Source organism: Megalobrama amblycephala, linkage group LG17 (assembly GCF_018812025.1).
Source record: "Megalobrama amblycephala isolate DHTTF-2021 linkage group LG17, ASM1881202v1, whole genome shotgun sequence".
In the NCBI taxonomy this organism is placed as follows: domain Eukaryota; kingdom Metazoa; phylum Chordata; class Actinopteri; order Cypriniformes; family Xenocyprididae; genus Megalobrama; species Megalobrama amblycephala.
In genome coordinates, this window is record NC_063060.1 from 25,787,020 (window position 1) to 25,811,513 (window position 24,494).

General features: G+C 37.6%; 2 protein-coding genes across 4 annotated transcripts; both read left to right on the plus strand.

Annotated features, from left to right (window-relative positions):
- Nucleotides 1-657: 657 nt before the first annotated feature.
- penka (proenkephalin a) lies at nucleotides 658-4,449 on the plus strand. 2 transcript variants are annotated; one of them, XM_048163677.1, is made up of 3 exons: nucleotides 658-914; nucleotides 1,170-1,310; nucleotides 3,317-4,449. In XM_048163677.1, the coding sequence occupies exons 2-3, from the start codon at nucleotides 1,173-1,175 to the stop codon at nucleotides 3,917-3,919; spliced, it is 741 nt and encodes a 246-aa protein (XP_048019634.1). In that variant the 5' UTR covers nucleotides 658-914; nucleotides 1,170-1,172; the 3' UTR covers nucleotides 3,920-4,449. The 2 variants fall into 2 exon arrangements, with proteins under 2 accessions (XP_048019634.1, XP_048019635.1); XM_048163678.1 differs by having other exon boundaries at nucleotides 660-833.
- Nucleotides 4,450-9,966: 5,517 nt separating this feature from the next.
- sdr16c5a (short chain dehydrogenase/reductase family 16C, member 5a) lies at nucleotides 9,967-19,685 on the plus strand. 2 transcript variants are annotated; one of them, XM_048163676.1, is made up of 7 exons: nucleotides 9,967-10,294; nucleotides 10,508-10,847; nucleotides 11,644-11,775; nucleotides 11,912-12,011; nucleotides 12,447-12,591; nucleotides 14,820-14,945; nucleotides 19,252-19,685. In XM_048163676.1, exons 2-7 carry the CDS (start codon nucleotides 10,527-10,529, stop codon nucleotides 19,346-19,348), a joined length of 921 nt encoding a protein of 306 aa, XP_048019633.1. In that variant the 5' UTR covers nucleotides 9,967-10,294; nucleotides 10,508-10,526; the 3' UTR covers nucleotides 19,349-19,685. The 2 variants fall into 2 exon arrangements, with proteins under 2 accessions (XP_048019633.1, XP_048019632.1); XM_048163675.1 differs by having other exon boundaries at nucleotides 9,971-10,299.
- Nucleotides 19,686-24,494: the final 4,809 nt, after the last annotated feature.

Below are 24,494 nucleotides of genomic sequence, written 5' to 3' on the forward strand. Positions count from 1 at the left end.
ACAATGCTACAACAGATGTTTAAAACACTACAGACATAATATTATGGATGCAAAACAATGACCTCAGACAAAACAGTCATGATGATATTGATATTGATCATGTTTTACACTGCATGGCAGGACAAAACAGATTGAGAGGTTGGATTGAAACACACTAGTCTATTATTTCTCGAACACTTTGTCCTGTCTTAAGAGGTATGCTGTCTACAGGCTGTATTAGTAATTACCATGAAATGCTCTGAAAAAACAGCATTCTCTCTTCAGCACAATGGGCCCTAAACAAAATCTCCGAAAAATACTGTTGCTTTGTTGTCCAAAGGGAATCAACTAGCCTGTTTTTTAAAAAATGATGTCCAATGTGGGTCAATAGAACACCATGTTACATTAAAAGCAGTAGCAAAGTGGACTGCAGAGCATTACATTTCTTAGCATGACAACAACTTAAAAAATAAAGAAAAAATACGTTTTGGTGTAGCCTACAGGGTTAAGTTTAGACTTAGATTGTGGTTATTTATTAGCCACGTACATAAATATTCACAGAAATTACTATCAAATTCACTTTTGATCACCTTAAACTAAATATAAATCGAATATAGGAAATATCATACATTAACTGATTCTCTCAGGCAAAATAAGAAAAAAAAAACTTTACCGCCGTCACTCTTTGCGTGATGCTTCCTGCTGACGTCAGATGAGAACGGCGTGGCGTCATGAGGGGCATACTGCTTAAAAGTTGTGAGTGACCGTCGTTTCTGAACAGAGCAAGTGTGGGGTTTATCCTCGTGCTGAGAGATCATACATACTTGGCTAAAGACGCTTCTGCACCAGACCTGGTGAGTGATCTTTCTCTAAAACAACTCTGTCCATCATATTCAGCACTACGGTGGACACTGCCAAGAAACTACTGTGAACAGGTAAACTTTGTACAGAATTTAAAGTAGAATGATTAAAACGATTAACTAATCAATTTAATGGCTGGATGAGTTGGTTTGTCTAGTGATGTGGATGTGCAAATGCACTTATAGGCTATTTTTTGGTGCGCGCGCATTATAGCCTGTAGTTAAAGTATATGCGTATTACATTTATGACAAATTTGTTAAGACTATACAACAGCTTGCTTTATATTTTCCACATGCTCATGTAAGTAAAGGTAAAATGCTCGTTTGTAGCCCATGGCGTTAACTATGAACTCCTGGTGGACTCTGGCTTTGAGCGCCTGTCTCGTGCTGATGGTTCGAGCTGAATGCGGCAGAGACTGCGCGCTCTGCGTTTACCGGCTCTTCCATCAACAGACTGAGATCGACACACTGGTGAGTTTCATTTCCCTATAGCCTATATTCAGGCAAAAGTCATGTATAATGACGCTAGATTTTAATAAAATGTGCAGCTGTGTTCTTAGGACAAGAGTATTTTTCATAGAAGTCAGGTCGGGGCTAGTTGTCACACGTGAAGTTCATACAATTTATTAATTTTAGCTGATATTAATACAAGTTGATATTCTTAAATGCCATCTTTTACTCTTTTTTTTTTTTTGCTTTTAATGACGCTAGATTTTAACAAAAGGCAAGTTGATATTCTTAAATGCTAGCTTTTACTCTCTCTTTTTTGTTGTTGTTTCATAATTGTTTTACTGTTTACAAAATGGCAGGTTCAATTGTGATGATTTACCGTTTATAATGAGACAACATGTCTGGCTATTGGTGAACTGTTCACTTCACTGTATTTCTTTGTCCTTTAATGGAAGAAATGTTCAATAGCTTTTTGTAGTCAAGTCTATACAATTGAAATGACTTTCAAACCTAAACCTACCCTGAGAAATATTCAAGTGTGTGATAACTAGTCCTAGTCCCTCCTATATTTAAGTCTTAGCAATGTTTATTTGTAATAAAGATGGTTAAATGAGAAACTAAGAGACATTTTTTAACTTAATATAAGACAAGCTGTCATTGTTTGCAAGATAAAACAAGCCTTCAGTGGTTCTTAAATCATTTTCTTTGTGAAAAAGAAGTACTTTAGCATATTTTGAAAATGGAAATAATATACTTTCAAACTGAATGTATTGTTTTTGGACTCTTAATTGCATATTAATAGTATTATTGGTTAAATTTATAATGCAGTAAGCTTTTTTTGACCCACTTAGGTACATGTAATTTTATAATTACTTATATTGTCTTTGTAATATGGTTATGCCGATTGCAATTGCTGATAAGCATTTATGGTAAACTAAATTATACTTTAATGTCATTTCTATTGAAACTTATATGTAATGTATTTCAATATATTTGTAAATGTGTAATGAAGTTACAGTTTAGAACATTTAAACTATAATAACTCTTTTATGTAATATTGAATAACACTACAGATAAAATTATAATCAATTACTGCACATGTGCTTTAGTATGTCAGAAACACATCAAAAGTGTACTACTTTAAAGCACGAAAAACAGTAAAACATGATTTAAAATGTACTTTATAGTACAACTTTTGACATTATTATTTTAAAAGCGTACTTAAGTGTGTTAAGAAACAGAATGTATACTTCCTTTAAGTGGCCTTTTATTTTATTAATATTATACACTTTCAATATTATATTTTTAAGACTTAAAGTATACACCACAAGTGCAAATTCAATACAAGTGCACTTCTTTTTCACAAGGGTTAGGTGACATACATTTCATGTATAAGGAAATGTAATACTTGTATGTAGTTCTTCTGTAATAACTTCAGTAAAATGCATTTTTCCTCAACTAAACTCAAATGTAGTTTGCATTCCCCCCCCAAATAATACACCAATACAACATTTCCAGTAACATCAATCTTTTGATAAAATTAGGCTTTGAATTTGAACAAAAGATAAACATCATAGACTCTACAGTCAATTGTCTGGTTTTAAATTGTGTATATGAACGCAGTATACAGGCACAAGTGATTTAATTTTCACTTACAGCTGTTTGTGCCGTAGCATAATATTTTCAAATCAAAAGCAATTCAAAGCAAGTTCTTCAAATCTAGCTCTCTCTCTTTCGTGTTGCCATGTTTTCAGAGTTCTTCACTGAATCGCCATTTTCCACTGTGCAGGGGTGCATTTCCCAAAAGCATCGTTAACCAACTATGGTTGCAAATTCCACTGAATTCTATTGGTAATGACGGAACTTGCGATGATGGTTGGCTTTGGGAAACACACCCCGGATTGTCAGACGTAATTACTGCCACTCATTATTGTGCAGCAGCATTGAACGTCAGCAGACTGAATGTGTGTGCCCTCTGGTGGACCAGTTGTTTCTTTGCATTGATTGGTCATTCATTTCTCCTCTAGACCTGCACATTAGAGTGTGAAGGAACTGTGGACTCCAGAAAACTAGAAGACTGTAAAAGCATCCTCACAGAAGAGGATCGCCTTGCCATCGACAACCTTGGCAAGCAAGAGGAAGAGAGCGCAGGCCATCTTCTCGCCAAGAAATACGGTGGCTTCATGAAGCGTTATGGGGGCTTCATGATTAAGAAAGCAGCAGAGATCGGCATGGGAGCCCCAGCTGACAGTGACGGCACAGAGCCCATCAGTAAGAAATATGGAGGCTTTATGAAGAAGGACAAAGCAGAGGACGGAGCCGAAGACCATCGGGTGGAGCTGCTGAGAGAGATCCTCAGGGTCGGTCTCACCTCAGAGTCAGATGAGGAGCATGATGGGGACATGGTCAAACGTTATGGTGGCTTCATGAGGAGCGTACAGGGGAACAGTGGTCTAGAGGAGGCAGGGAGAGACCTGCACAAGCGATATGGGGGGTTTATGCGCAGAGTGGGCAGGCCTGAATGGTTGGACACCCAGAAAAGCAATGGGTTTCTGAAACGCACTTGGGAGGACGGAGGCGAGACGGCACTGCCTGACATGCAGAAGAGATATGGAGGATTCATGGATTAGAATTAAAACATGGACACCCATCCTAAACAACCTGTTCCTACTTTGTGTAGAGCTTGCACTGTACCAATTTCACGTGAAGCCATTTTTAATTACTATTTATTTTTGTCTTTGCTGCTGAATATTCCTCCATAATGTACAATGTACATTTGTGTTCTCTGTGACTAGGGTTTGTGTTTAAAAAAAAAAGGAAAGAAAAGAATATTTTCCCATTCTCTACACTTACAATGGAATCACCCATCAGATGGGACATTTAGTAAAGACAGAGGACAATAATCTAACTATTTCTGGGTCACATCACAATGAATGAAAAGCACTTTTCACTGTGTTGCTTTGTTCTCTGAAAATCTCATCACATTAGCTAGTCTGCTTCGCTCATTGAAAATTGTTGTGAGGTTAAGTTTGCTGTCTGCACTTGATGATTAATGCATTTCTTTAACAACTTTTTAACAGCCTTTGTTCTTGTTTAAATCAAAGCAACATTTTTGAGCTACTAGCTGTACAGAATACAATAAATTCATCTTACTGCAGAAGTGAAATGTGTCAACGAGATATGCGTTTCTTATAAATTAATTCATTCCGCTAGTGGAAGATGTTCTCCATTATTAGTGTGTCACTGCCTTAATGGCCCTCTTCAGTAGCTTATTAAGTCCCAACTTTTCTTATTTTTACCTATACTTGACCAATAATGTCTGAGAGGGTGTACTGTTTTGTGAATATGGTCAAGGCTAAAGGCTTAGGCATGATGTAAAGTTAAATTAAGCAGATTTTACATAAAACATTTTATTCAAGGCTAAGTATTTTAGCAAAGTTTTGCTATCTTTGTGGGGTCCCACTCAAAAACATTGTCTTTACTAAAGGGAAAAAAAGATACTAGAGCATGCATGCTTTGGATGGATGTATGGATGAAGGGTGATTTCTGAGCACTTGCAGGGCTGGGAGTCGATTCTTTGAACAGTCGACTCCTGATTACTTTATGTTCACCAAAAAGACTCATTCAGATTTAATGATCATTTGATGACTCTCTGGGAAAGTACACAATACAAAAAGTTACACTGTATTTAATAGAAGATTTTCAATAGACATTGCAGTCAAACAGCCCTTTTTTTTACATTTCAGGAAGAAGAAGAAAAAAAAACATTTGGGTACATGTAAAAAAATCTTTTTCATATATGTTTTCAAAAGGCAATTTTTTGGTCTTGATCACTTAAATTTTTTTTCATACAAGGTAAAGCCTTACATTCTGCAAATAGTTTTTTTCAGAATAAGGGATGTTTTTATACATTTCTTATTTCTTGTAATTGCATTCAATGAGTCATAGAATAAATTTTTACACATACACAGGTTTGTAGTTTGTGGGGACATTCCAGAGTGTTACAAATTCTGACAATGGAAGAACAACAAGGAAACAAACGGAGTCAACAGCTGGGAAGAAGAAGAGGTGTAAGGATGTGTGGTAGAAGGATATGAAGGCAAAACAGTGGAAGAGGTCAATATTGTAGACATGTTTCTGATGAAATAAGGGCCACTATTATGGACCATGTTCTCAATCGATCATCACACCTTATGGCTGAAGCAGGTCGAAAAGGTAAAGCCAAAAGTTGAGAGAACAACTGTGTCCTTAATCATTCAAATTTTGTAGACAGTACCTGTAACCAGACAGTGTGTAGTGCAAGTTACACTTTAGACGCAAGTAGAATCCATATGGCCGGAAGCTAGTTATTTTACTTTATAACATGTTAAATTTGGATATTTTTCTAAAACAAACGCATTGCTTTGCTTTAGAAGGCCTTTATTAACCCCCCGGAGCCGTGTGGAGTACATTTATGATGAATGGATGCACTTATATGATCTTCAAACAGGTGGTTTCCGTGCACTTAAAGTTTAGGAGCATCAGGGTGATTATTAATATAACTCAGATTGTATTAGTCTGAAAGAAGAAAGTCATTTACACCTAAGATGGCTTTAGGGTGAGTAAATCATGAGGTACTTTTCATTTTAAAGTGAACTAATCCTTTAAGATCCCCTCACAATAAAAGCTGTCGAAGGAAATTTTTTCGAAGTTTTTTTGGAAGGTTTGGAAAAGAATATTGTTAAAATCAAAGTTATTACAGCATAAATATTACATAAAATAATAATAGTCTTCCCAGACTGAACAACATTATTATCCATCTTCCCTCTAAAGAAAAGTGTGATTCAAAAATGTTACAATTAAAATTATTGTTAAATGGGATTACAACTTCCATGGAAATAAAGCTTTACTTCCCCAATTCGCTGACCAAAAAGATTCATCATCAACCAGTCAGAACAGCCCTAGCAATGAACACGAATCACACGTTTACACTTAAAATTATTGTTAAATGAGATTACAACTCCCATGGAAAATAAAGCTTTACCTCATTGCGCTGACCAAAAAGATTCATCATCAAGCAGTCAGAACAGCCCTAGCAATGAACACGAAACACAAATTTACATATTGTAGACATGTTTCTGATGAAATAAGGGCCACTATTGTGGACCATGTTCTCAATCAATCATCACACCTTATGGCTTATGGCTGAAGCGGGTCGAAAGGTACAGCCAAAAGTTTAAAGAACATCTGTGTCCTCAATCATTCAAGTTTTGACAGAACAGGTATGTAACCAGACAATGTTCACTATACTGTAATATTGTGTACTTACTATAAAGCTATATTACCGTAGCCCACTTGCATCTTACATTATACAGTAAAATATACTTTATAGAGACATAATGTATAAAGACATAATACACCGTATATACACTGACCAGGCATAACATTATGACCACTGACAGATTAATTGAATAACACTGATTATCTCTTCATCATGGCACCTGTTAGTGGATGGGATATATTAGGTAGGAAGTGAAGTATCAAAAGAGGTCCAAGGAAGGAACAGTGGTAAACCGGCGACAGGGTCATGGGAGGCCAAGGCTCATTGATGCACATGGGGAGCGAAGGCTGGCTCGTGTGGTCCGATCCAACAGAAGAGCTCCTGTAGCTCAAATTGCTCAAGAAGTTAATGCTGGTTCTGATAGAAAGGTGTCAGAATACACAGTGCATCACAGTTTGTTGCATATGGAGCTGCATAGCCGCAGACCGGTCAGGGTGCCCATGCTGACTCCTATCCACCGCCAAAAGCGCCAACGGTGCGCACATGAGCATCAGAACTAAACCATGGAGCAATGGAAGAAGGTGGCCTGTCTGATGAATCACGTTTTCCTTCACATCACGTGGATGGCCAGGCGCATGTGCGTCACTTACCTGGGGAACACATGGCACCAGGATGCACTATGGGAAGAAGGCAAGCCGGTGGGGGCAGTGTGAAGCTTTGGGCAATGTTCTGCTGGGAATCCTTGGGTCCTGCCATCCATGTGGATGTTACTTTGACACGTACCACCTACCTAAGCATTGTTGCAGATCATGTACACCCTTTCATGGAAACGGTATTCCCTGGTGGCTCTTTCAGCAGGATAATGCCCTGCCACAAAGCAAAAATGGTTCAGGAATGGTTTGAGGAGCACAACAACGAGTGTGAGGTGTTGATTTGGTCTTCAAATTCCCCAGATCTCAATCCATTCGAGCATCTGTGGGATGTGCTGAACAAACAAGTCCATGGAGACCCCACCTCACAACTTACAGGACTTAAAAGATCTGCTGCTAACATCTTGGTGCAAGATACCACAGCACACCTTCAGGGGTCTAGTGGAGTCCATGCCTCGACGGGTCAGGGCTGTTTTGGCAGCAAAAGGGGGACCAACCAACACAATATTAGGAAGGTGGTCATAATGTCATCCCTGATCGGTGTATATATATCAGTAGCGAACCATGACTCTCTCGAACTTTGGGCCTCTTCCCTAATCAGGAAAAAAGTAAACTTAGCCTAAAATCAGCCTAGCTTTCTATAATACTGCATGTGTTACCTTTGACAAGAAATTCCATAAGCAAACATCAGAGTGAGTGCGAGAGCTATCACCAAAGTTAAACAAAAAGTAATAAAATGCAAACCATCGTTACAAAAAAAAATCGCATGATCACACAATCTGTGTGTCATTTCAGCGTAATATGGTGACAACTGGCCACAAAACAAGCAAAATTTAATGCAAGCTGACGCATTATGACAGCACTCAGACCAAAGCACATTAGTGACAGACATTTCCGCATATTGATAATAAATCATACCATCAGACTGATTAAATGTATGTAACAGACCGTATTAAACTTATGCTTTGGGAAAAAATGTAACTATTATGCAAAATTACAGCAAATGTGCATGGTCACTAAGTTAATAAATTTACAAGTAATTAAGTAATTATGCAAAATAACTGTTTTCTCAACTAAAGCTTAACAGTGGCAGCCGGAATAAAATCAGTCATGTAACCTTTTAGATTACGTAGGACGTAACGTTTCCGTGCACTGCCAATTTAAAGTTTAGGAGCATCAGGGTGATTATTAATATATCTCCGATTGTATTGTTCTGAAACATAGATATATACACTATATACACTAGCTATATCTATGGTTCTGAAAGAAGAAAGTCATTTACACCTAAGATGGCTTTAGGGTGAGTAAATCATGGGGTACTTTTCATTTTAAAGTGAACTAATCCTTGAAGATCCCCTCTCACACTTTAAGCTGTCGAAGAAAATTTCACACTTTAAAGGGTTAGTTCACCCAAAAATGAAAATTCTGTCATTTATTACTTACCCTCATGCCGTTCCAGGAAGCATATCGGAGCATAAATGAATCAGCGTGTCGAATCTGCTGTTCGGAGCGCCAAAGCGCCGTTTGGCAGTTTGACACATGATCCGAATCATGATTCGATACACTGATTCATAACACTCTGATGCTTCCTGAAGCATTGTTTTGAAATCGACCATTACTAAATAAGTCTTTTTTTTTTTTTTTTTTTTTTTGGCGCACCAAAAATATTCTTGTCGCTTTATAATATTAATATTGAGCCACTGTACTCTGATTTAAATATGTTTTTAGTACCTTTATGGATCTTGAGAGAGGAAATGTCATTGCTCCCTATGGAGGCCTCACAGAGCCATCGGATTTCAACTAAAATATCTTAATTTGTGTTCCGAAGATTAACGAAGGTCTTACGGGTGTGGAACGTACGGAAGAGGATTAGGGCCAAGCAATAATAAAAAAAATAAAACCATCTCGAGATTAAAGTTGTTAAATTTAGAGGAAAAAACACGTTAAATTTCGAGAAAAAAGTCGTTAAATTTCGAGAAAAAAAGTCGAAATAAAATGTTGAGAATAAACATTAAATTACGAGAAAACACTCATTATATTTCAAGAAAAAAGTCGAGATAAAATGTTGAGAATAAACTCGTTAAATAACGAGAAAAAACTCGTTAAATTTCGAGAAAAAAGACATTTAAAAGATAATTTAACAAATTCGTTAAATTATGAGAAAAATGTCATTACATTTCGAGAAAAAAGTCGAGATAAAATGTTGAGAATAAAACTCATTAAATTATAAGAATGAAGTCATTAAATTACGAGAAAAAAGTTGTTAAATTATGAGAACAATTCGTAATTTAACGAATTTGTTCTCGTAATTTAACGACTTTTTTCTCATAATTTAATGACTTTATTCTCAACATTTTATCTCGACTTTTTTCTCGAAATTTAACGAGTTTTTTCTCGAAATTTAACAACTTTAATCTCGAGATGGTTTTATTTTTTTATTATTGCTTGGCCCTAATCCTCTTCCATAGAGGGTGAGTAGCTAATAAATGACATTATTTTCATTTTTGGGTGAACAAGCAACAAGTTTTGTTGACAAGGTTATTAAAGTTATTAAAGCATAAATATTACATAAAATAATAATAGCCTCCCCAGACTGAACAACATTCCATCTTCCCGGGTGAAAGAAAAGTGTGATTCAAAAATGTTACAAAGTTACGAAATTACAACTCCCATGGAAAATAAAGCTTTACCTCCTCATTGCGCTGACCAAAAAGATTCATCATCAACCAGTCGAACAGCCCTAGCAATGAACACGAAACACAAGTTTACACAACTCCCACAAATCAGTGCGCAGAGTCAGTCGAGTCACGTGACTGCAGTGTTTCTCACCCAGCCCATCCCATCCCGTCTCTTGGACTTACTTCACCGGACCAGGTAAACTCCAGTTAAACTGCAGTTACTGGTTAAGTAGAGCGTTTTGTGCCCGTCTGTAGTCTCTCCACCAGTGCGAAGAGGAGGAGTGGGTAGTAACGCCATTCTTAACGTCTGTGCGAGCTCTCATCGTGGTTCATGTTCATTTGAAGTACAAATATTTATTTACCGACTGCGACCTGCACGAGAACAACTCACCATCCGGGGACTTTGTATCTCACACAGTAAGGTAAACCGTGTTACAGTCTTTAACAGACCTCCTTCAGGCTTATATATTTTTCTGTATATAAACTTAAGTTTGTAATAACTGACAGGCACATGAACTATCAGTTTACTTTTCATTCAGCGTGTTTCTGACTACACTGGTTTTCTGTAGTGTTTGTTAAGTCTTAGTCACACTGTGAATCATTCTTCCTTTTTGTCATGTTATTCATTAGGTCATCTGCACATCTCAAAATGAACTTTCTCTTGGAGACTCTTCAGCTGATAGTGTTAACCATCTACTACCACCTGGAATCCTTCATAAAATTCTTCATCCCTCAGAGGAAGAAAGATGTGACTGGAGAGATCGTGCTCATCACTGGGGCAGGCAGTGGTATTGGCAGACTGATGGCTCTTGAGTTTGCCACACTGGACGTCTCACTGGTGCTGTGGGACATTAATGTGGATGGTTTGAAAGAAACAGCAAAACAGGTTAAAGAGAAGGGAGCATCAAGAGTACATTACTATCAGTGCGACTGTGGTGATAGAGAAGTGGTCTACAGAGTGGCAGAACAGGTAATCCAAGTTCAAACCTGCTCTTGTGAGCCGTTTGCCTGGAATGAAGAGTATTTAATTCAAAACTTTAAGTGGTCTGAGTACATAATTGGAGTTATATATTATATTATTATGCATTATCGAAGGTATTAGTACACACCTCTGCATCACTTAACTTCTTAACACTTGATTCTGATTGGTCGGTCCTGTGACATTCTGCATTCCTTTATTTTTGCATAATGATTGCTAAGCTATATATATATATTGGACTGTTGACCCTGGCAACCAATACTTGATTCTGATTGGTCAGTCATGGCATTCTGCTGTGATATGTTTTTGCATAATGACCTCTAATCTATTGGACTGTTGACCCACCCTGACAGCCAATACTTGATTCCGATTCATCAGTCAGGACCACCATCGTCAGCATCGCTCTAAAAGGTTTTTTTTTGTGATAATGAACCCAACCAGTCCCAAAATCAACCAATACCAACCAGCGGCAAACTGAAATCCTTTTTTATGTAAATTAAAAGTCAATAAAAAAAAAAAAAAAATGCATTATTAATATTACTCAGTAGTTTGTCATAATATTCTGAAATATTATACAGTTATTACAAAAATATTTTTTGTAAATTCACAAACTAGTAGTTGAGCGACAAATATAGGTCAGCTTGGCACCCCAAGTTATTTTATTTAAATATTTTTATTTATGGCCAACCAAATCTATGGTACACCGTAATATAATGAAATTGATATAATGACATTTAATTTTAACAAATTAATCTTTTACTCATATTGATTATTTGTCTACTTCTAGGTAAAAAATGAAATCGGCGATGTCACCATACTTATAAACAATGCTGGCATTGTCAGTGGTAATAAGTTCATGGACACTCCCGATGCAGTTGTAGAGAAGACACTCAGAGTTAATGCAATGTCCCACTTTTGGGTAAGACTGATATATTTTCTACTTTTTTTAACCCCTTATATCAAAATTTATATGGCACTTTAGTCTGAATATCTTGTTGTTCTTTGAAGCCACTGTTCTCTATAAATGTCCATTTGTGTTTATGCCTCTGTCTTAGACATACAAAGCATTTCTGCCCGCCATGACAGACAAGAACCATGGACATCTGGTCAGCGTTGCAAGTTCTGCAGGCTTGATAGGTGTCAATGGACTGGCAGGTAAAGCATTCACCTATGTCCTTTTTTATCTCTTACACAACTACTCTCTTGCCAGAGGCGCTTATGGAACAGGAACAAAGTCCCTGATGGCTTTTAGTCCATGTTTGGCAAGACATTAATGTTTTTAAAGTTTGGCAGCAGATATGAATGAACACTAATCCTTAATACAAAACTTCTAGATCACAATCTCTGTGTGGTTTTATCCTTGTAGTTGTGTGTTAAATAAAAATGTAGACTTTAACAGGAAACGGATATCTGAGATGATGTTGTGAATTCCTGTGACGTCTATGTGTTATCTTTGCATGTGCCCAGGATTTATTACTACATGGAGATTTTAATGAGCTGATGTCTGAAATGCCTAAAACTGGTTTACCTTGCAACGTCACTACCACGTTTGTACAAATGTCTCCTATCTTGCCTATCTTTTCCACACAGATTATTGCGCAAGCAAGTTTGCTGCCGTGGGGTTTGCAGAGTCTGTGGCCCTTGAGCTGATAGCTGCAGGGAAGGATGGAGTCAAAACCACAATCGTCTGCCCGTACTTCATCAACACAGGCATGTTTGATGGCTGCGGGACAAAGTAAGCTAGCACACTCTTCATCCCTAACCAAATTTTTGATTTGAAGCTGCAGCATTTGAACAGGGAACTGTAGATGCCATTTAAGGAAAAACACCTACTTTTGAAATGATGATCAATCTCTTATTATTGTTTCATTCTCAAATTGTGAAAAGGATATAATTTCAGGGCTATTCAATTTCAGTTCTTTGTCATTTTCCAATTAGCCGTAATCAGAATCTCTGTAGGCAGGATTTTGCACACTGCTTTGTAAATGTATACAATCAAAATAGAGACAGAGACTTTGACTGTGCTTCATGGAGCTTGACAAACAAAGCATCAATGACACAAACGCTACTTCACTCAATTACCATGATTAGATTTTCCCAGGGAAAGAATGTTTGTGTCTCTAAATGGTTTATTGCAGCAACTCTTTCCCAGCCATTGACGAGAATTTTTTATCATTTATGACACAACTCTTCCCTGCCATTGACAAGTTCTTCCAGCAATCCATGTTTTTAATGTTACTCGCATTTGTATACGCACAAGTAAGCTAATGTGATCACCAAATATTCAATAGCATATAAATCAAAACTGTCTAATGTTACTGAGAAAATGTCAAACCCACAAAGAGGTAACAACTGTACAAGCTTTGGGGGTGTTGATGGACTCGATCTACTCCATCTATGTTTTGATCACCGTCTTTGACAAAAACACGTTTTTTCTCAGCTTTTTGTTCAAAACCCACATTCAAGTGCCCCTATTATGATTTTTTTTTAATATTTTCTTTCATGTGGTGCAAAGTTTCAAAGATCAAAGTGTATGACAAATAAAGTTCTGTCATGACAACTCATGTAATGGGTATGACAATTTTGATATGTTTGGTCTTGGTGGAATAGATCTGCTACGCTGCTGCTGCTTCAGAGCAAGTATGGGACTTGCTACTGCCAATACATACACGACATGCTACTGTGAGCAAGTAAGACATGCTGCTGCTGTACAATATGGCGTACATGAATTACCCATAGCAGATCTATACAGGTGGAGCTGGGGAAGGTGGAGGGTTTCTGAAAGTGCGCTGCACTGCTAAGGCAATGCTACCCAAGTATTTTGAAGGTTGAGCAGCGAGCTCATTGGCTACTGATACAGCAGGAACCAATCAGCTGTGCCCTATAGATAACGATGTGATTACAAGCAGGTTGAGTTAAAGGACTGTGGCGAACATTTCAAAATAAACAAATACAAAACGAAAGTAATGCTGGCAGACCCTCGCGGACGTCTGCCGGCCACACAAACATAATAAAACATAAAATAAAGTCCAGGCCTGGTCCTCTCTCGTCCTTCACTGTCGTCGCTCCTCCGTGAGAGACTCAAGGCCGGAGCGCCTCGCAGGTGGAGCTCATTATCTCTCGCGTCACCGGCCTCGCGCCATTCCTTCACGGCTCTCGCCTGCCCTGCTCGCCACAAGGACCTATTAGCTTGTCCCATCTAGAGTTTCATGACAGAACTTTGTATTTATTGTCTCCTAAAATTCTGAACTGCCAAAACAAGTCATCAGTAATTCCAGCCTTACTTCCTGCTCAAACCTGCACAGGTTTGTAACAAATTTGCGTAATGTCAGCCTACGGTCTTCATTGGCTGCCCACGAAAAACTGTATTTTGACCTGCCCTCAAACACTGTAGTTGAAGCTGAGATTGTTGTGTTGTTGACATGTTGAGACGAGTGTTGGTTTGTTTTTTTAACAGCAGAGGTTCAGTTCTTTCTTCTGATGGATCCACTGTTTAGATATTTATACAACAAAATATTCATGAAAGTTTTGTGAATATGCTAAAAATGCTGGTGCTGGCTGGCAACTTAAAAATAATACTCTGGTGGGGAAAGAGTTAAGAGGGCAGCTCTCTTGTAATAGTATACTGTTCATAGCCCTCAGCATGGTCCTTTGTTGTCTGTACATGCCCATTGACATTGTCTAAGGGCTGGGGCTACTTTATGTATTGATTTAGCATTGCATTTGTAGCTCGATTTGTATTTGTTGCAACATCTAACAAGTATGTGTGGGAGTGAACAGAGACATTAAGGCTATGGATTTTCCTCTTAAACTGGGCATAGAAATGAATGTAAATGCACTTTAAAATCCTCTAAGTTCCCCTAAACCAAACTAAACTCAGTCATACAGTCATTTTGGGTTTATTTGTCATTTGTTTGTTTAAAAGAATAGCCATTTAAATCAAAGAATGTGCCTTGTGTGCAGGTGGCCCCGACTGCTGCCCATATTGGAGCCAGACTATGTTGCTAAGAAGATTGTCAGTGCCATTCTGACAGACCAAGTTTTTCTTTTACTTCCAAGGACATTATACTTATTAATGGCTTTAAAAGGGTAAGTTTCATAATGTTTCATATGCTTATGTTTCATATGTTTTTGGAATTTTATCTGTAACATTTTTTTTTTTAACCTGTAAAAATGTTTCATATTTTAAATGTTTTTATAGCATATCTTATCTTTCCAATGTACCCCTCTTTTATTTATTTTTTTCACCTTCAAGTTGCAAAGCAACTGCAAGCATGATATAAATATACTTAAAGGTGCCCTAGAATCAAAAATTGAATTTACCTCGGCATAACATAGAGTATAACATTGAATAACAAGAGTTCAGTACATGGAAAAGACATACGTTGAGTTTCAAACTCCATTGCTTCCTCCTTCTTATTTAAATCTCATTTGTTTAAAAGACCTCCGGAAAACAGGCGAATCTCAACATAACACTGACTGTTACGTAACAGTCGGGATCATTAATATGTACGACCCCAATATTTGCATATGCCAGGCCATGTTCAAGGCATTACACAAAGGCAGCCAGTATTAACGTCTGGATCTGTGCACAGCTGAATCATCAGACTAGGTAAGCAAGCAAGGACAATAGTGAAAAATAGGCAGATGGAGCAATAATAACTGACATGATCCATTATTACATGATATTTTTAGTGATATTTGTAAATTGTCTTTCTAAATGTTTCATTAGCATGTTGCTAATGTACTGTTAAATGTGGTTAAAGTTACCATCGTTTATTACTGTCTTTGTGGAGACAAGAGCCATCGCTATTTTCATTATTAAACACTTGCAGTCTGTATAATTCATAAACAACTTCATTCTTTGTAAATCTCTCCAACAGTGTAGCATTAGCCCGTTAGCCACAGAGCATATTATAGCCTCAAACTCATTCAGAATCAAATGTAAACATCCAAGTCCTTTGGAGGCTTGTAGGCTAGAGTCTTCCTCAGCATTAAATGCTAGAATGAGACGGTCTTGTAAGTACGCATGGCTACGTCATAAATGTTTCTGCCCTCGCTGTCATGACTCAAATAATATTAAAATTATAACTTGAAAAATGCTTCATATTAAAAACTTTTATATTATCTGCCTTTTTATGATAGGGGTCATGAATTGAGAAATCAACTTTTCCTTGAGCTTTTGATAAGAGGTCATCGTACTAAAAGAATATCCTGTAATTTTCAGAACTGAAAACGTTCTTGTTAGTCCAATAAAATCTTTTATTGACACCAGGCCCAGCGAATAACTCATCCCAGAGAATGTCATAGATAGGTGCAACGTTAGCCCCGCCCACTGGCGTGTTAGTGATATGACGAGGAGAGAAGAGCGATACAGGACTAAAAATAACATTACTTTTCATTATTACATTTCACTGTGGATTCTTATCAATCACAAAATAAATCACATTTCAGCACAGGTTTGCAAACAGACTTTTACGATATGGACTCAACAGTAATGCAACAATATGTAAGTAACTGTGTTAATTCTAATGCCTGATCTGATATGTAATGATTCATGTACAGTCAGATGTTCTTTGTGTGTGTGTCAGTAAATCAAACCAGTGACTAAACGGTCAACTTCACATTGTTTCTCTTAGTAGGATGAAAATGATCTGTTATTTAAATTGTGATTAAATTATAGAAAGCAATTAAAAATCACTCCCATCACTCGCTGAAGCTGTCAATCAAACAGCATGAGTTTATCAGTGACTGAGTTCTGGACTCAAGCCAAAACCCCTATTTTATTCAACAAATCTCTTAGTTACATCACGTTTTCGCTGTTAGTTATGATGAAAGCATTCGTTAGTATGCAGAAATTGATTTGCAATGACGAAATCACTGCTTTCATGTGCTTATCATCATCAACATCGGCTACAGTGTTCATCACTGCAACCTTTCATGCCACGATCTACATATAATGCCATAGATCTCAATGTAATGCTACAATCAACTCTTTTCACGATTAGTTAACCTTGAGAGCTGTAATAGTAAAAACATGCTAAAAGTTTTTGAGAGAGTAATACTTAACTATTTCATATGCATATATGTCAGCCAATCACAGCAGTGGGCGTTTACACTGAAGTCACAGCAGACATGCCCCTTGAAACAAAGCGTTCAAATAAGGTCTAAAATCAGGGTAGGAAAAATGCCTTTTATTTCTAAATTATGACAATTTTTAAAAAGCACAATAACATTATAAGTGCACCCCAGGAAGCATTATAAAACAATAAAACAACACAGTTCATGACCCCTTTAATGCAGTACTGGTAATTACAACCGCCTGTGGTCTCCCAGTGGTTTACATTACACACAGTTTAGCATTTTGTGATTTAATTACAACAAAACAAAAGAAAACATAATGCCTTTTTCTCAAAAAGAAAAATTTTTTTTGTCTTGCCTTACATAGTGAAATTGGATCAGTACTGATTCAATTTCTGCTAATTCTTTTTTTGTGAATTGGAATGTGTGCAAACGATTGTGGGTTATTGGAGCATGTGAAGCATACACTTGATGCATTCTTCAAAACAGGCCTAATTAAGGACGCTAAATGAAAACTGCCTTCAAAGGATCCTTTAAATTGAGACGTCCTTTGACAGAGCTTGATGATGTGGCAGCAGAGATATGCAGCCTTCCTAGGACGCAGCCTTCTGATTGAGAAGCACAGTGTAGTCCAAACCTGATGTGGTCCAAAAACACATAAATTGATCAAAAGAGACAGTAAAGGCATATATAATGTTAAAAAAAGATTTCCATTTCAAATGCTGTTTAAATGTATCACAGTTTCTACAGGAATATTAAGCAGCACAAATGTTTTCAATGTTGACAATTTTTTTAGCACTAAATCTTCATATTAGAATGATTTCTGAAGGATCATGTGATCTTGAAGCCTGGAGTAATGATTCGCCAGCACAGGAATAAATTGCATTTTTTCATTATATTAAAATAGAAAGCAGTTGTGGAAATACACCTTTAATTGGTCCTTACACTGTCTGAAGCTTGATCCCCGCAGTGGATAGAAACAGAAAAGCTCTGCAGTTAAGTTAAACCAATAAATTTGCTGTTGTCTGTGGAGTGAGTCAGGGATGTGACATGAATAATTTCACTATAGACTATTGATGTCAAAGGAAATCTGCTGCATGGTAAAGAGGGAGCCAGTGGGCTTGAGAGAACTAAAGGTCTGAAAGTTTAGCCTTAAGCAACGGCACGGAACAAAACTGTTTCTCAAGCACTGACCTCAGAGGATGGGGTTATGTGTGTGGATTTACTCATCTGCCCGAGGACATTAAGACACTGAATGAATGACAGGAACACAGTGATTCATTGTGTTCTTGTGCTGACTTCACCTTTGCTTAGGTTAAAATGACATCTTTTTGTTTGTTTGTTTGTTGTATTTATGAACTTAATTTTGTCTAGTTCTATTAATCATTTGTTTTACTCTAAAAAAATTTCCTAGGTATCACTTGTTTGATTTTAGACACTTTAGATTTCACTTGAGAACAGCACATTGTAGTCTGCTTATTCATATGAGCGATTAAGAACATTGTATCTAAGGAGAAACTCTCACAGTTTCAGTTTCACAGCTGCAACCAGTCTCGCAAGTTGTAGAACTTGTAGGTGAAATGTATTTCCAGCTGTACTAGTGCCTGTATTTCATAACACCTTTAACCCGGCCGTGGCTTGAAAACGAAGGACCCTTAAGAAGCTCTTTCTTATGCAGCTGTGACAATTACTGATGCCATTACTGACAAACCCGGAAGATAAAGCAACACCTGTTTGTGTGGGCCGTGAGACAGACTTCAGTGCATAAAATTGGCCAATTAATTCCAATCTGTGTTTTGTCTTTAATGTGCTTTGGACAGTAGAGTCATAATTATCAAGGCTGCAGTATTTGAATGGGAAGAGGCGTTCTTTATTATTTTAATGCCTTCTGTGCTTTTTTACAAAAGCATGTATAACCTACCTGATTCTAATCCTATCAATTAAATCATCAAATCACAAAATACATTTGTTATTTTATTATTCCAGCATGATGATGAGTGTTGAATCACAGTGCATTAGGTGATAATTAGGCGTGAATGATCTCATTTCCGGGACTGGTCATTATTTTCAGTCCTGAACGTTGATCTTTCACACTTTTTCTGGCCACCTTGCTCAAATATGAAATAATTTCTCTCATTGTGAATAGGATGTCTTAAAATACAAATATACAAAAAAAGATTTTTACAGTTATGATGTTGTAATGTGAACTGTTTGTATTTTTAATTAAAGCAAACATGATTTGAATTGATCTCAGACTTACCCACAGACCCACATATATGCAAATTAACATATTACTTTTTTTTTTTTTTTACAGTTTCATCCCATTCAAGCAATCAGTTATTCTGGGTATGTACTTGGGGGCCTTCAATTTCATGGATGCTTTCACAGGACGGGGAAAGAAGAGAGAGTAAATGTAATCTTAACAGATTTCTCAAATGTTGACACTTGGTATATTAACACTAATGATTTTTCATTATTTGTAACTACCTCTGCCAAACAGTTATTCAAGTATATCATAATAAAAATGGTTCAAATTACATACTGTTTTGATATTGGGGGAAGAGGCTTTTTTAACTGAAAATGTACTAGTTTTTTTAACAATGTTAGACATAGTTATGATCTAAGGTTGGCCTCATTTCAAAAGCAAAATATATGATAATACCAGTAACAACAATGTCAGATGTACTTGTGCTATAGAGGTACACATGACTGAATAAATGTGAAATATTAAATTTTTTTTATTGTTTACCCCTGTTTGTACCAGTTCACTGCTTTTATGACCTGAAAGTTCTTTTTTTTTAACCTGTCAAAAATAACAGCATACTTTTTGTTTAGTCTAATAGGAATTTAATTATGGTGCCAGAACTGTTTTGATTGAGCTTTGATACACTGCTTTGAGGCTTGCACAATGACTAGCTCTCATTTTTAATGGATAGGATCCTAGATTTGCATGCATATGGCACCATCTAGTGTTGTTGCACAAAGCATTGTTTTTGAAATTATAACTGCCTTTCAAAGAGAAAACTGTTTTTCTTGCAGGAGCTCTAGACAAATAATAATTGCATTAATGTGTGATAGTGTAGGTCTGTCTGCAAACCTTTAAACCATGTGTTTGTAAAAGAAACTGAAATCAACTGGCTACACAGAATTGTTCGGGCCTTATAAATAGCTCTAATGCCAAAACTAAAATTTACTTTTAAATATACCATATTAAAGGGTTAGTTCACCCAAAAATGAAATTTCTGTCATTAATTACTCACCCTCATGTCGTTCCAAACCCGTAAAACCTTTTTTCGTCTTCGGAACACAAATTAAGATATTTTTATGAAATCTGAGAGGTTTTTTTTTATCCTCCATTGAGAGCTACGAAATGTCAACGTGACTACAGTGGTTCAACCTTAATGTTATGAGGCGATGAGAATACTTTTGTGTCCAAAAAAAAAGAAGACTTTATTCAACAAATTTGTCTCTCCCCTGTTATACTGCTATGATTTTTTCGCCAACTCTCGCCAACACCAACTCTCGTATTGCTTGTGTAACAGTGGCCAGCATGTAAACCACTGCACACTGATGACCGCAAAGCGGTGTTTGCCATCATTGTCAGTACACTCGCCCTGATTGCCAGCAGCAGATGGGCCAGGGTTCGAGACCGACTCAGAGCAGGGTGGTTAGGATTTGAGGGTTAGTTTTGGAGGCGGAGCAATGAAGAGAGGGAAATGACAGAATTTTTTGGGTGAACTAACCCTTTAAATCACATTTTACATCCTGAGCATTACATATAGAGAAAACATAGTAGCATTTTTATGCAGCTTTCAATTTGCAATCCTGCTGTAATGTGAGACCGGGAACGGACAACCCAATTTAAAATGCCATGTCTAAGGCACAGACCACCCTTCAGCAGCTGCTTAAAGTGATTGACATGTCTCAGGTTTAGCTCTTTATGACCTTTCACACAAATGAGAGCAGAGATTTGAATAGGTTGCTAAGGTTGCATTTGAGATTTTGGATAGAGAGCAGAACACGAGGCCTGCAGGGAGGAAGAAATGGATTTTCAATTTATTGTTTGCCATCGCAGCACCTCATTCCACAGCTCATCAGATAGAAAAGATATTCAAAGCACAGCACCAGTCCAACACAGGACATACCACACAGCTTTATACTTGTTTTGGCTTATTTCTCTCAGAATGTATTTTAAAGAAATACTAATGTAGATAAATTCTTAAATCGTTCATATCGTAAATGAGTAAACCTCCTTTGAAAAGGAACATTTTAAACAATATCTCAATGAACACAAAAACAATTTCCAAAATGTTGAAAAGACAGTTTTATATAACATCTGTTTAACTTATAACATGAAAGTAAAGTTAATAGTATAACTTAGTGAACACAATTTTCAGTTTTACTCAAATTAGTACACCCCACTGAAAGTCTCTGGAGCAAAGCGAAATTTTAAACTACAAATGTCTAATTTAACAAGAATTCAAGCACAGGTGAGTCTAATTATTCATTACACAGGTGTCCAGCAGACAGTTGACTGTAAAATGGTGTTAAAACCCCTTCCCATTTCATGCTGTCAGCAATGGCACCACATGGAAGAGAAATGTCACAAGACCTGAGAATGAAAATAATTTCTTTACACCAGAAAGGTGAAGGCTACAACAAGATCAGCAAAGCTTTACTTATCAGTCAGAATACTGTAGCAAAAGTGGTACAAACATTTTTAAAAGATGGAACCGCAACCATCTCAGAGAGGCGTCCAGGTTATCCACAGAAGTCAACACCTCGACAGGAGCATCTTCTGATGAAAAGGGTTGAAGAAAATCAGCATGCAAGTTCACTGCAGTTATCTAAAGAAGTAGAAAGCCAAACTAGGGTGACTATTTCCCGTGACACAATACGGCGTACGCTGCAGTGGAATAGCATGCATGGGTGCCGTCCACCAAAGAAGCCTCTCCTAAAGCCCAGACACAAAAAACCCCACCTAGAGTTTACCAGGGCCCATGCTGACAAAGATGAAGACTACTGGGACTCTATACTCTGGAATGATGAGACCACGATAAATGTCTTTGAAACTGATGGCTTCAAAACTGTATGGCGTCGCAAAGGTGAGGAATACAAAGAAAAATGCATGGTGCCTACAGTGAAATGTGGTGGTGGCATTGTCCTTATGTGGGGCTGCATGAGGGGGAGCTGCATTTCATTGATGGCATCATGAATTCACAGATGTACTGCTCTATACTGAAAGAGAAGATGCTACCATCACTCCGTGCCCTTGGTCGTCGTGCACTTTTCCAACATGACAATGATCCTAAACGCACACCTAAGGCCACTGTTGGATTTCTGAAGAAGAACAGAGTGAAAGTGATTCAGCGGCTCCTGATCTGAACCCAATCGAACACCTGGGGAATTCTGAAGAGACAAGTTGAGCATCACTCTCCATCCAGCATCCAGTCTCTAAAAGAGGTAATTCTTGAAGAATGGAAAAAGATGGATGTTGCAAAATGTCGCCAACTTGTTCATTCCATGCCTAGAAGACTTGGTGCTGTCATTAAAAATCATGGAGGCCATACAAAGTACTAGATGTAGTAGTTTTTGTTGTGGGGTGTACTCATTTTTGCATCACCCTAATTTGAGTAAAACTGAAAAATGTGTAATCCAAGTTACACTATTAACCTTACTTTCATGTTATAAGTTAAACAGATGTTATATTAAACTTAGTCTTGTCAACATTTTGGAAAATGTTTTTGTGTTCATTGAGATTGTTTAAAATGTTACTTTTCAAAGGGGGTGTACTCATTTACGCTAAGCACAGTATGTAATAATATTGGACCTGCTGGAGAATCTCTAGAAAGCTATAGTGTAAAGGGTAAATTTGGAGGTTATATCGAAGTACACAAAAAGATATTTGAAGCACCTTGAAAAGGGTGAGGAGATTCCCCAGAAGGTGTTGGTTTGAGAAGACCCAAATGGATTGTGTTCATGTTTACAGTCTAGATTAAATTCTACACGATAATTCGATTGGCCAAGTGACGTTACAGGTTCTGAAATTGAGCTCATTGTTTTTCCTTTTCTTTCTCGCTTTTGCTCCATGATTGCTCGGAGTCGGGTTTCTTTTACTAGTGTGTTGGAATAAAAACCCGGAGATGAGTATAATGACTACTTTGAGCAAATATTCAAATAGTCTTGTCGAGTCTGTGCATTGCTTAAAATTATGTTGGTTGGCAACAGGAATATATGGACTATATCTTGTTTAAATTTAAAGCTCTTTGCTAAATTCAAGGTCGTTTAAATGCAGATTTCAGCTAAATCATGGGCTACGTGTGAATTATTATTTTCTGTAAAACCTACGTTTTTGGTCGATTGAGACAACGTAAATTAGGAGTAAATGGCAAAAAAAAGCAGATTTGTGAATCCTTCTTGAAGGAAAGGAGACAAATACATTGGTTGGACAATGAATCTGAAACACTTGGACCACAATAATATTTTAGTATGGTTTAGGCCTAGTAGGGCCTCCTTTTGTGGCCAACACAACATCAATTCATCTTGGGAATGACAGTTACAAGTCATTCAGTGGCCAGAGGGATTTTGAGCCATTGCTTTTCCAGAGCAGTCTGTGCTGTGTATTGGTGCAGTATCATGTGAATACACGCCACCCCCTTCAGGGTACAATGTTTGAACCATTAGGTGCACATGGTTCTCCAGAATGGTTCGGTACTCTTTGGCAGTGACGCGCCCATCAAGCACAGTAGGGAATGCCATGATATTGCAGCCCAAACCTTTACTGATACACCACAGTGGTTCACTCCTGGCACGCAACAGTCAGGGTGGTAAGCCTCTTTTGGGGCTTTTCCACACTGTAACTCCCACGGATGTGGGAAAGACAGTGAAGGTGGACTCACAAGTGAACATTATATGTTTTGCATTGTCCACAGCCCAAGATTTACACTGCTGGCACCAATGAAACTGACATTTGGCATTGGCACAAGACCACAAGTGACCAAAGGTTTGCCTATAGCAGCCTGACCATGAAGCTCCCGACGAATAGTTTTGGTGGAAACAGTAAAGTTGAGGTGCGCGTGTAATTCTGCAATGAGCTGGTTAGTACCAGGACATCCCTTTCAAACAGCTTCCTCTTGCGTCGACAGTAGGCTACTCCTGTTGGATGTGGTTCATCCTAATTGGTGGTATGCCGACATTACCCTGGATACCGTAGCTCTCAATACACCACAAAGACTGTTCTGATCACAGATGAGCCAGCAAGACACAAGCCAACAATTTGTCCTCTTTTGAACTCCGATATGTTTCCCATTATGTTGTGTGGATTGCAATATTTTATGTACAGCTGTGCTATTGCTCAACTAATTCAACCTTCCCACTCTGCCCTTAGTTTAAATGTAAAATCAGTGAAGACTGGCCACCAGGCTGCGCATATAGGCGTGAAACTTCCTAACATCCAATATTCAGTTTCATTGTCCAACCCCTGATGCAGTGTAGCTTGTTGCCACTGGACCGCGCTAAAGTCACGCGTATGAGACATCCAAAACATGATATTCACGG

What these genes read in the sequence shown, in the direction of transcription:
- penka (XM_048163677.1), top strand. Translation starts at nt 1,173, where the DNA reads ATGGCGTTAACTATGAACTCCTGGTGGACTCTGGCTTTGAGCGCCTGT. An exon ending in AGACTGAGATCGACACACTG is followed by an intron (nt 1,311 to 3,316) that starts GTGAGTTTCATT and finishes TTTCTCCTCTAG; the next exon opens with ACCTGCACATTAGAGTGTGA.
- sdr16c5a (XM_048163676.1), top strand. Translation starts at nt 10,527, where the DNA reads ATGAACTTTCTCTTGGAGACTCTTCAGCTGATAGTGTTAACCATCTAC. An exon ending in ATGCAATGTCCCACTTTTGG is followed by an intron (nt 11,776 to 11,911) that starts GTAAGACTGATA and finishes CCTCTGTCTTAG; the next exon opens with ACATACAAAGCATTTCTGCC. An exon ending in TTTGATGGCTGCGGGACAAA is followed by an intron (nt 12,592 to 14,819) that starts GTAAGCTAGCAC and finishes CCTTGTGTGCAG; the next exon opens with GTGGCCCCGACTGCTGCCCA.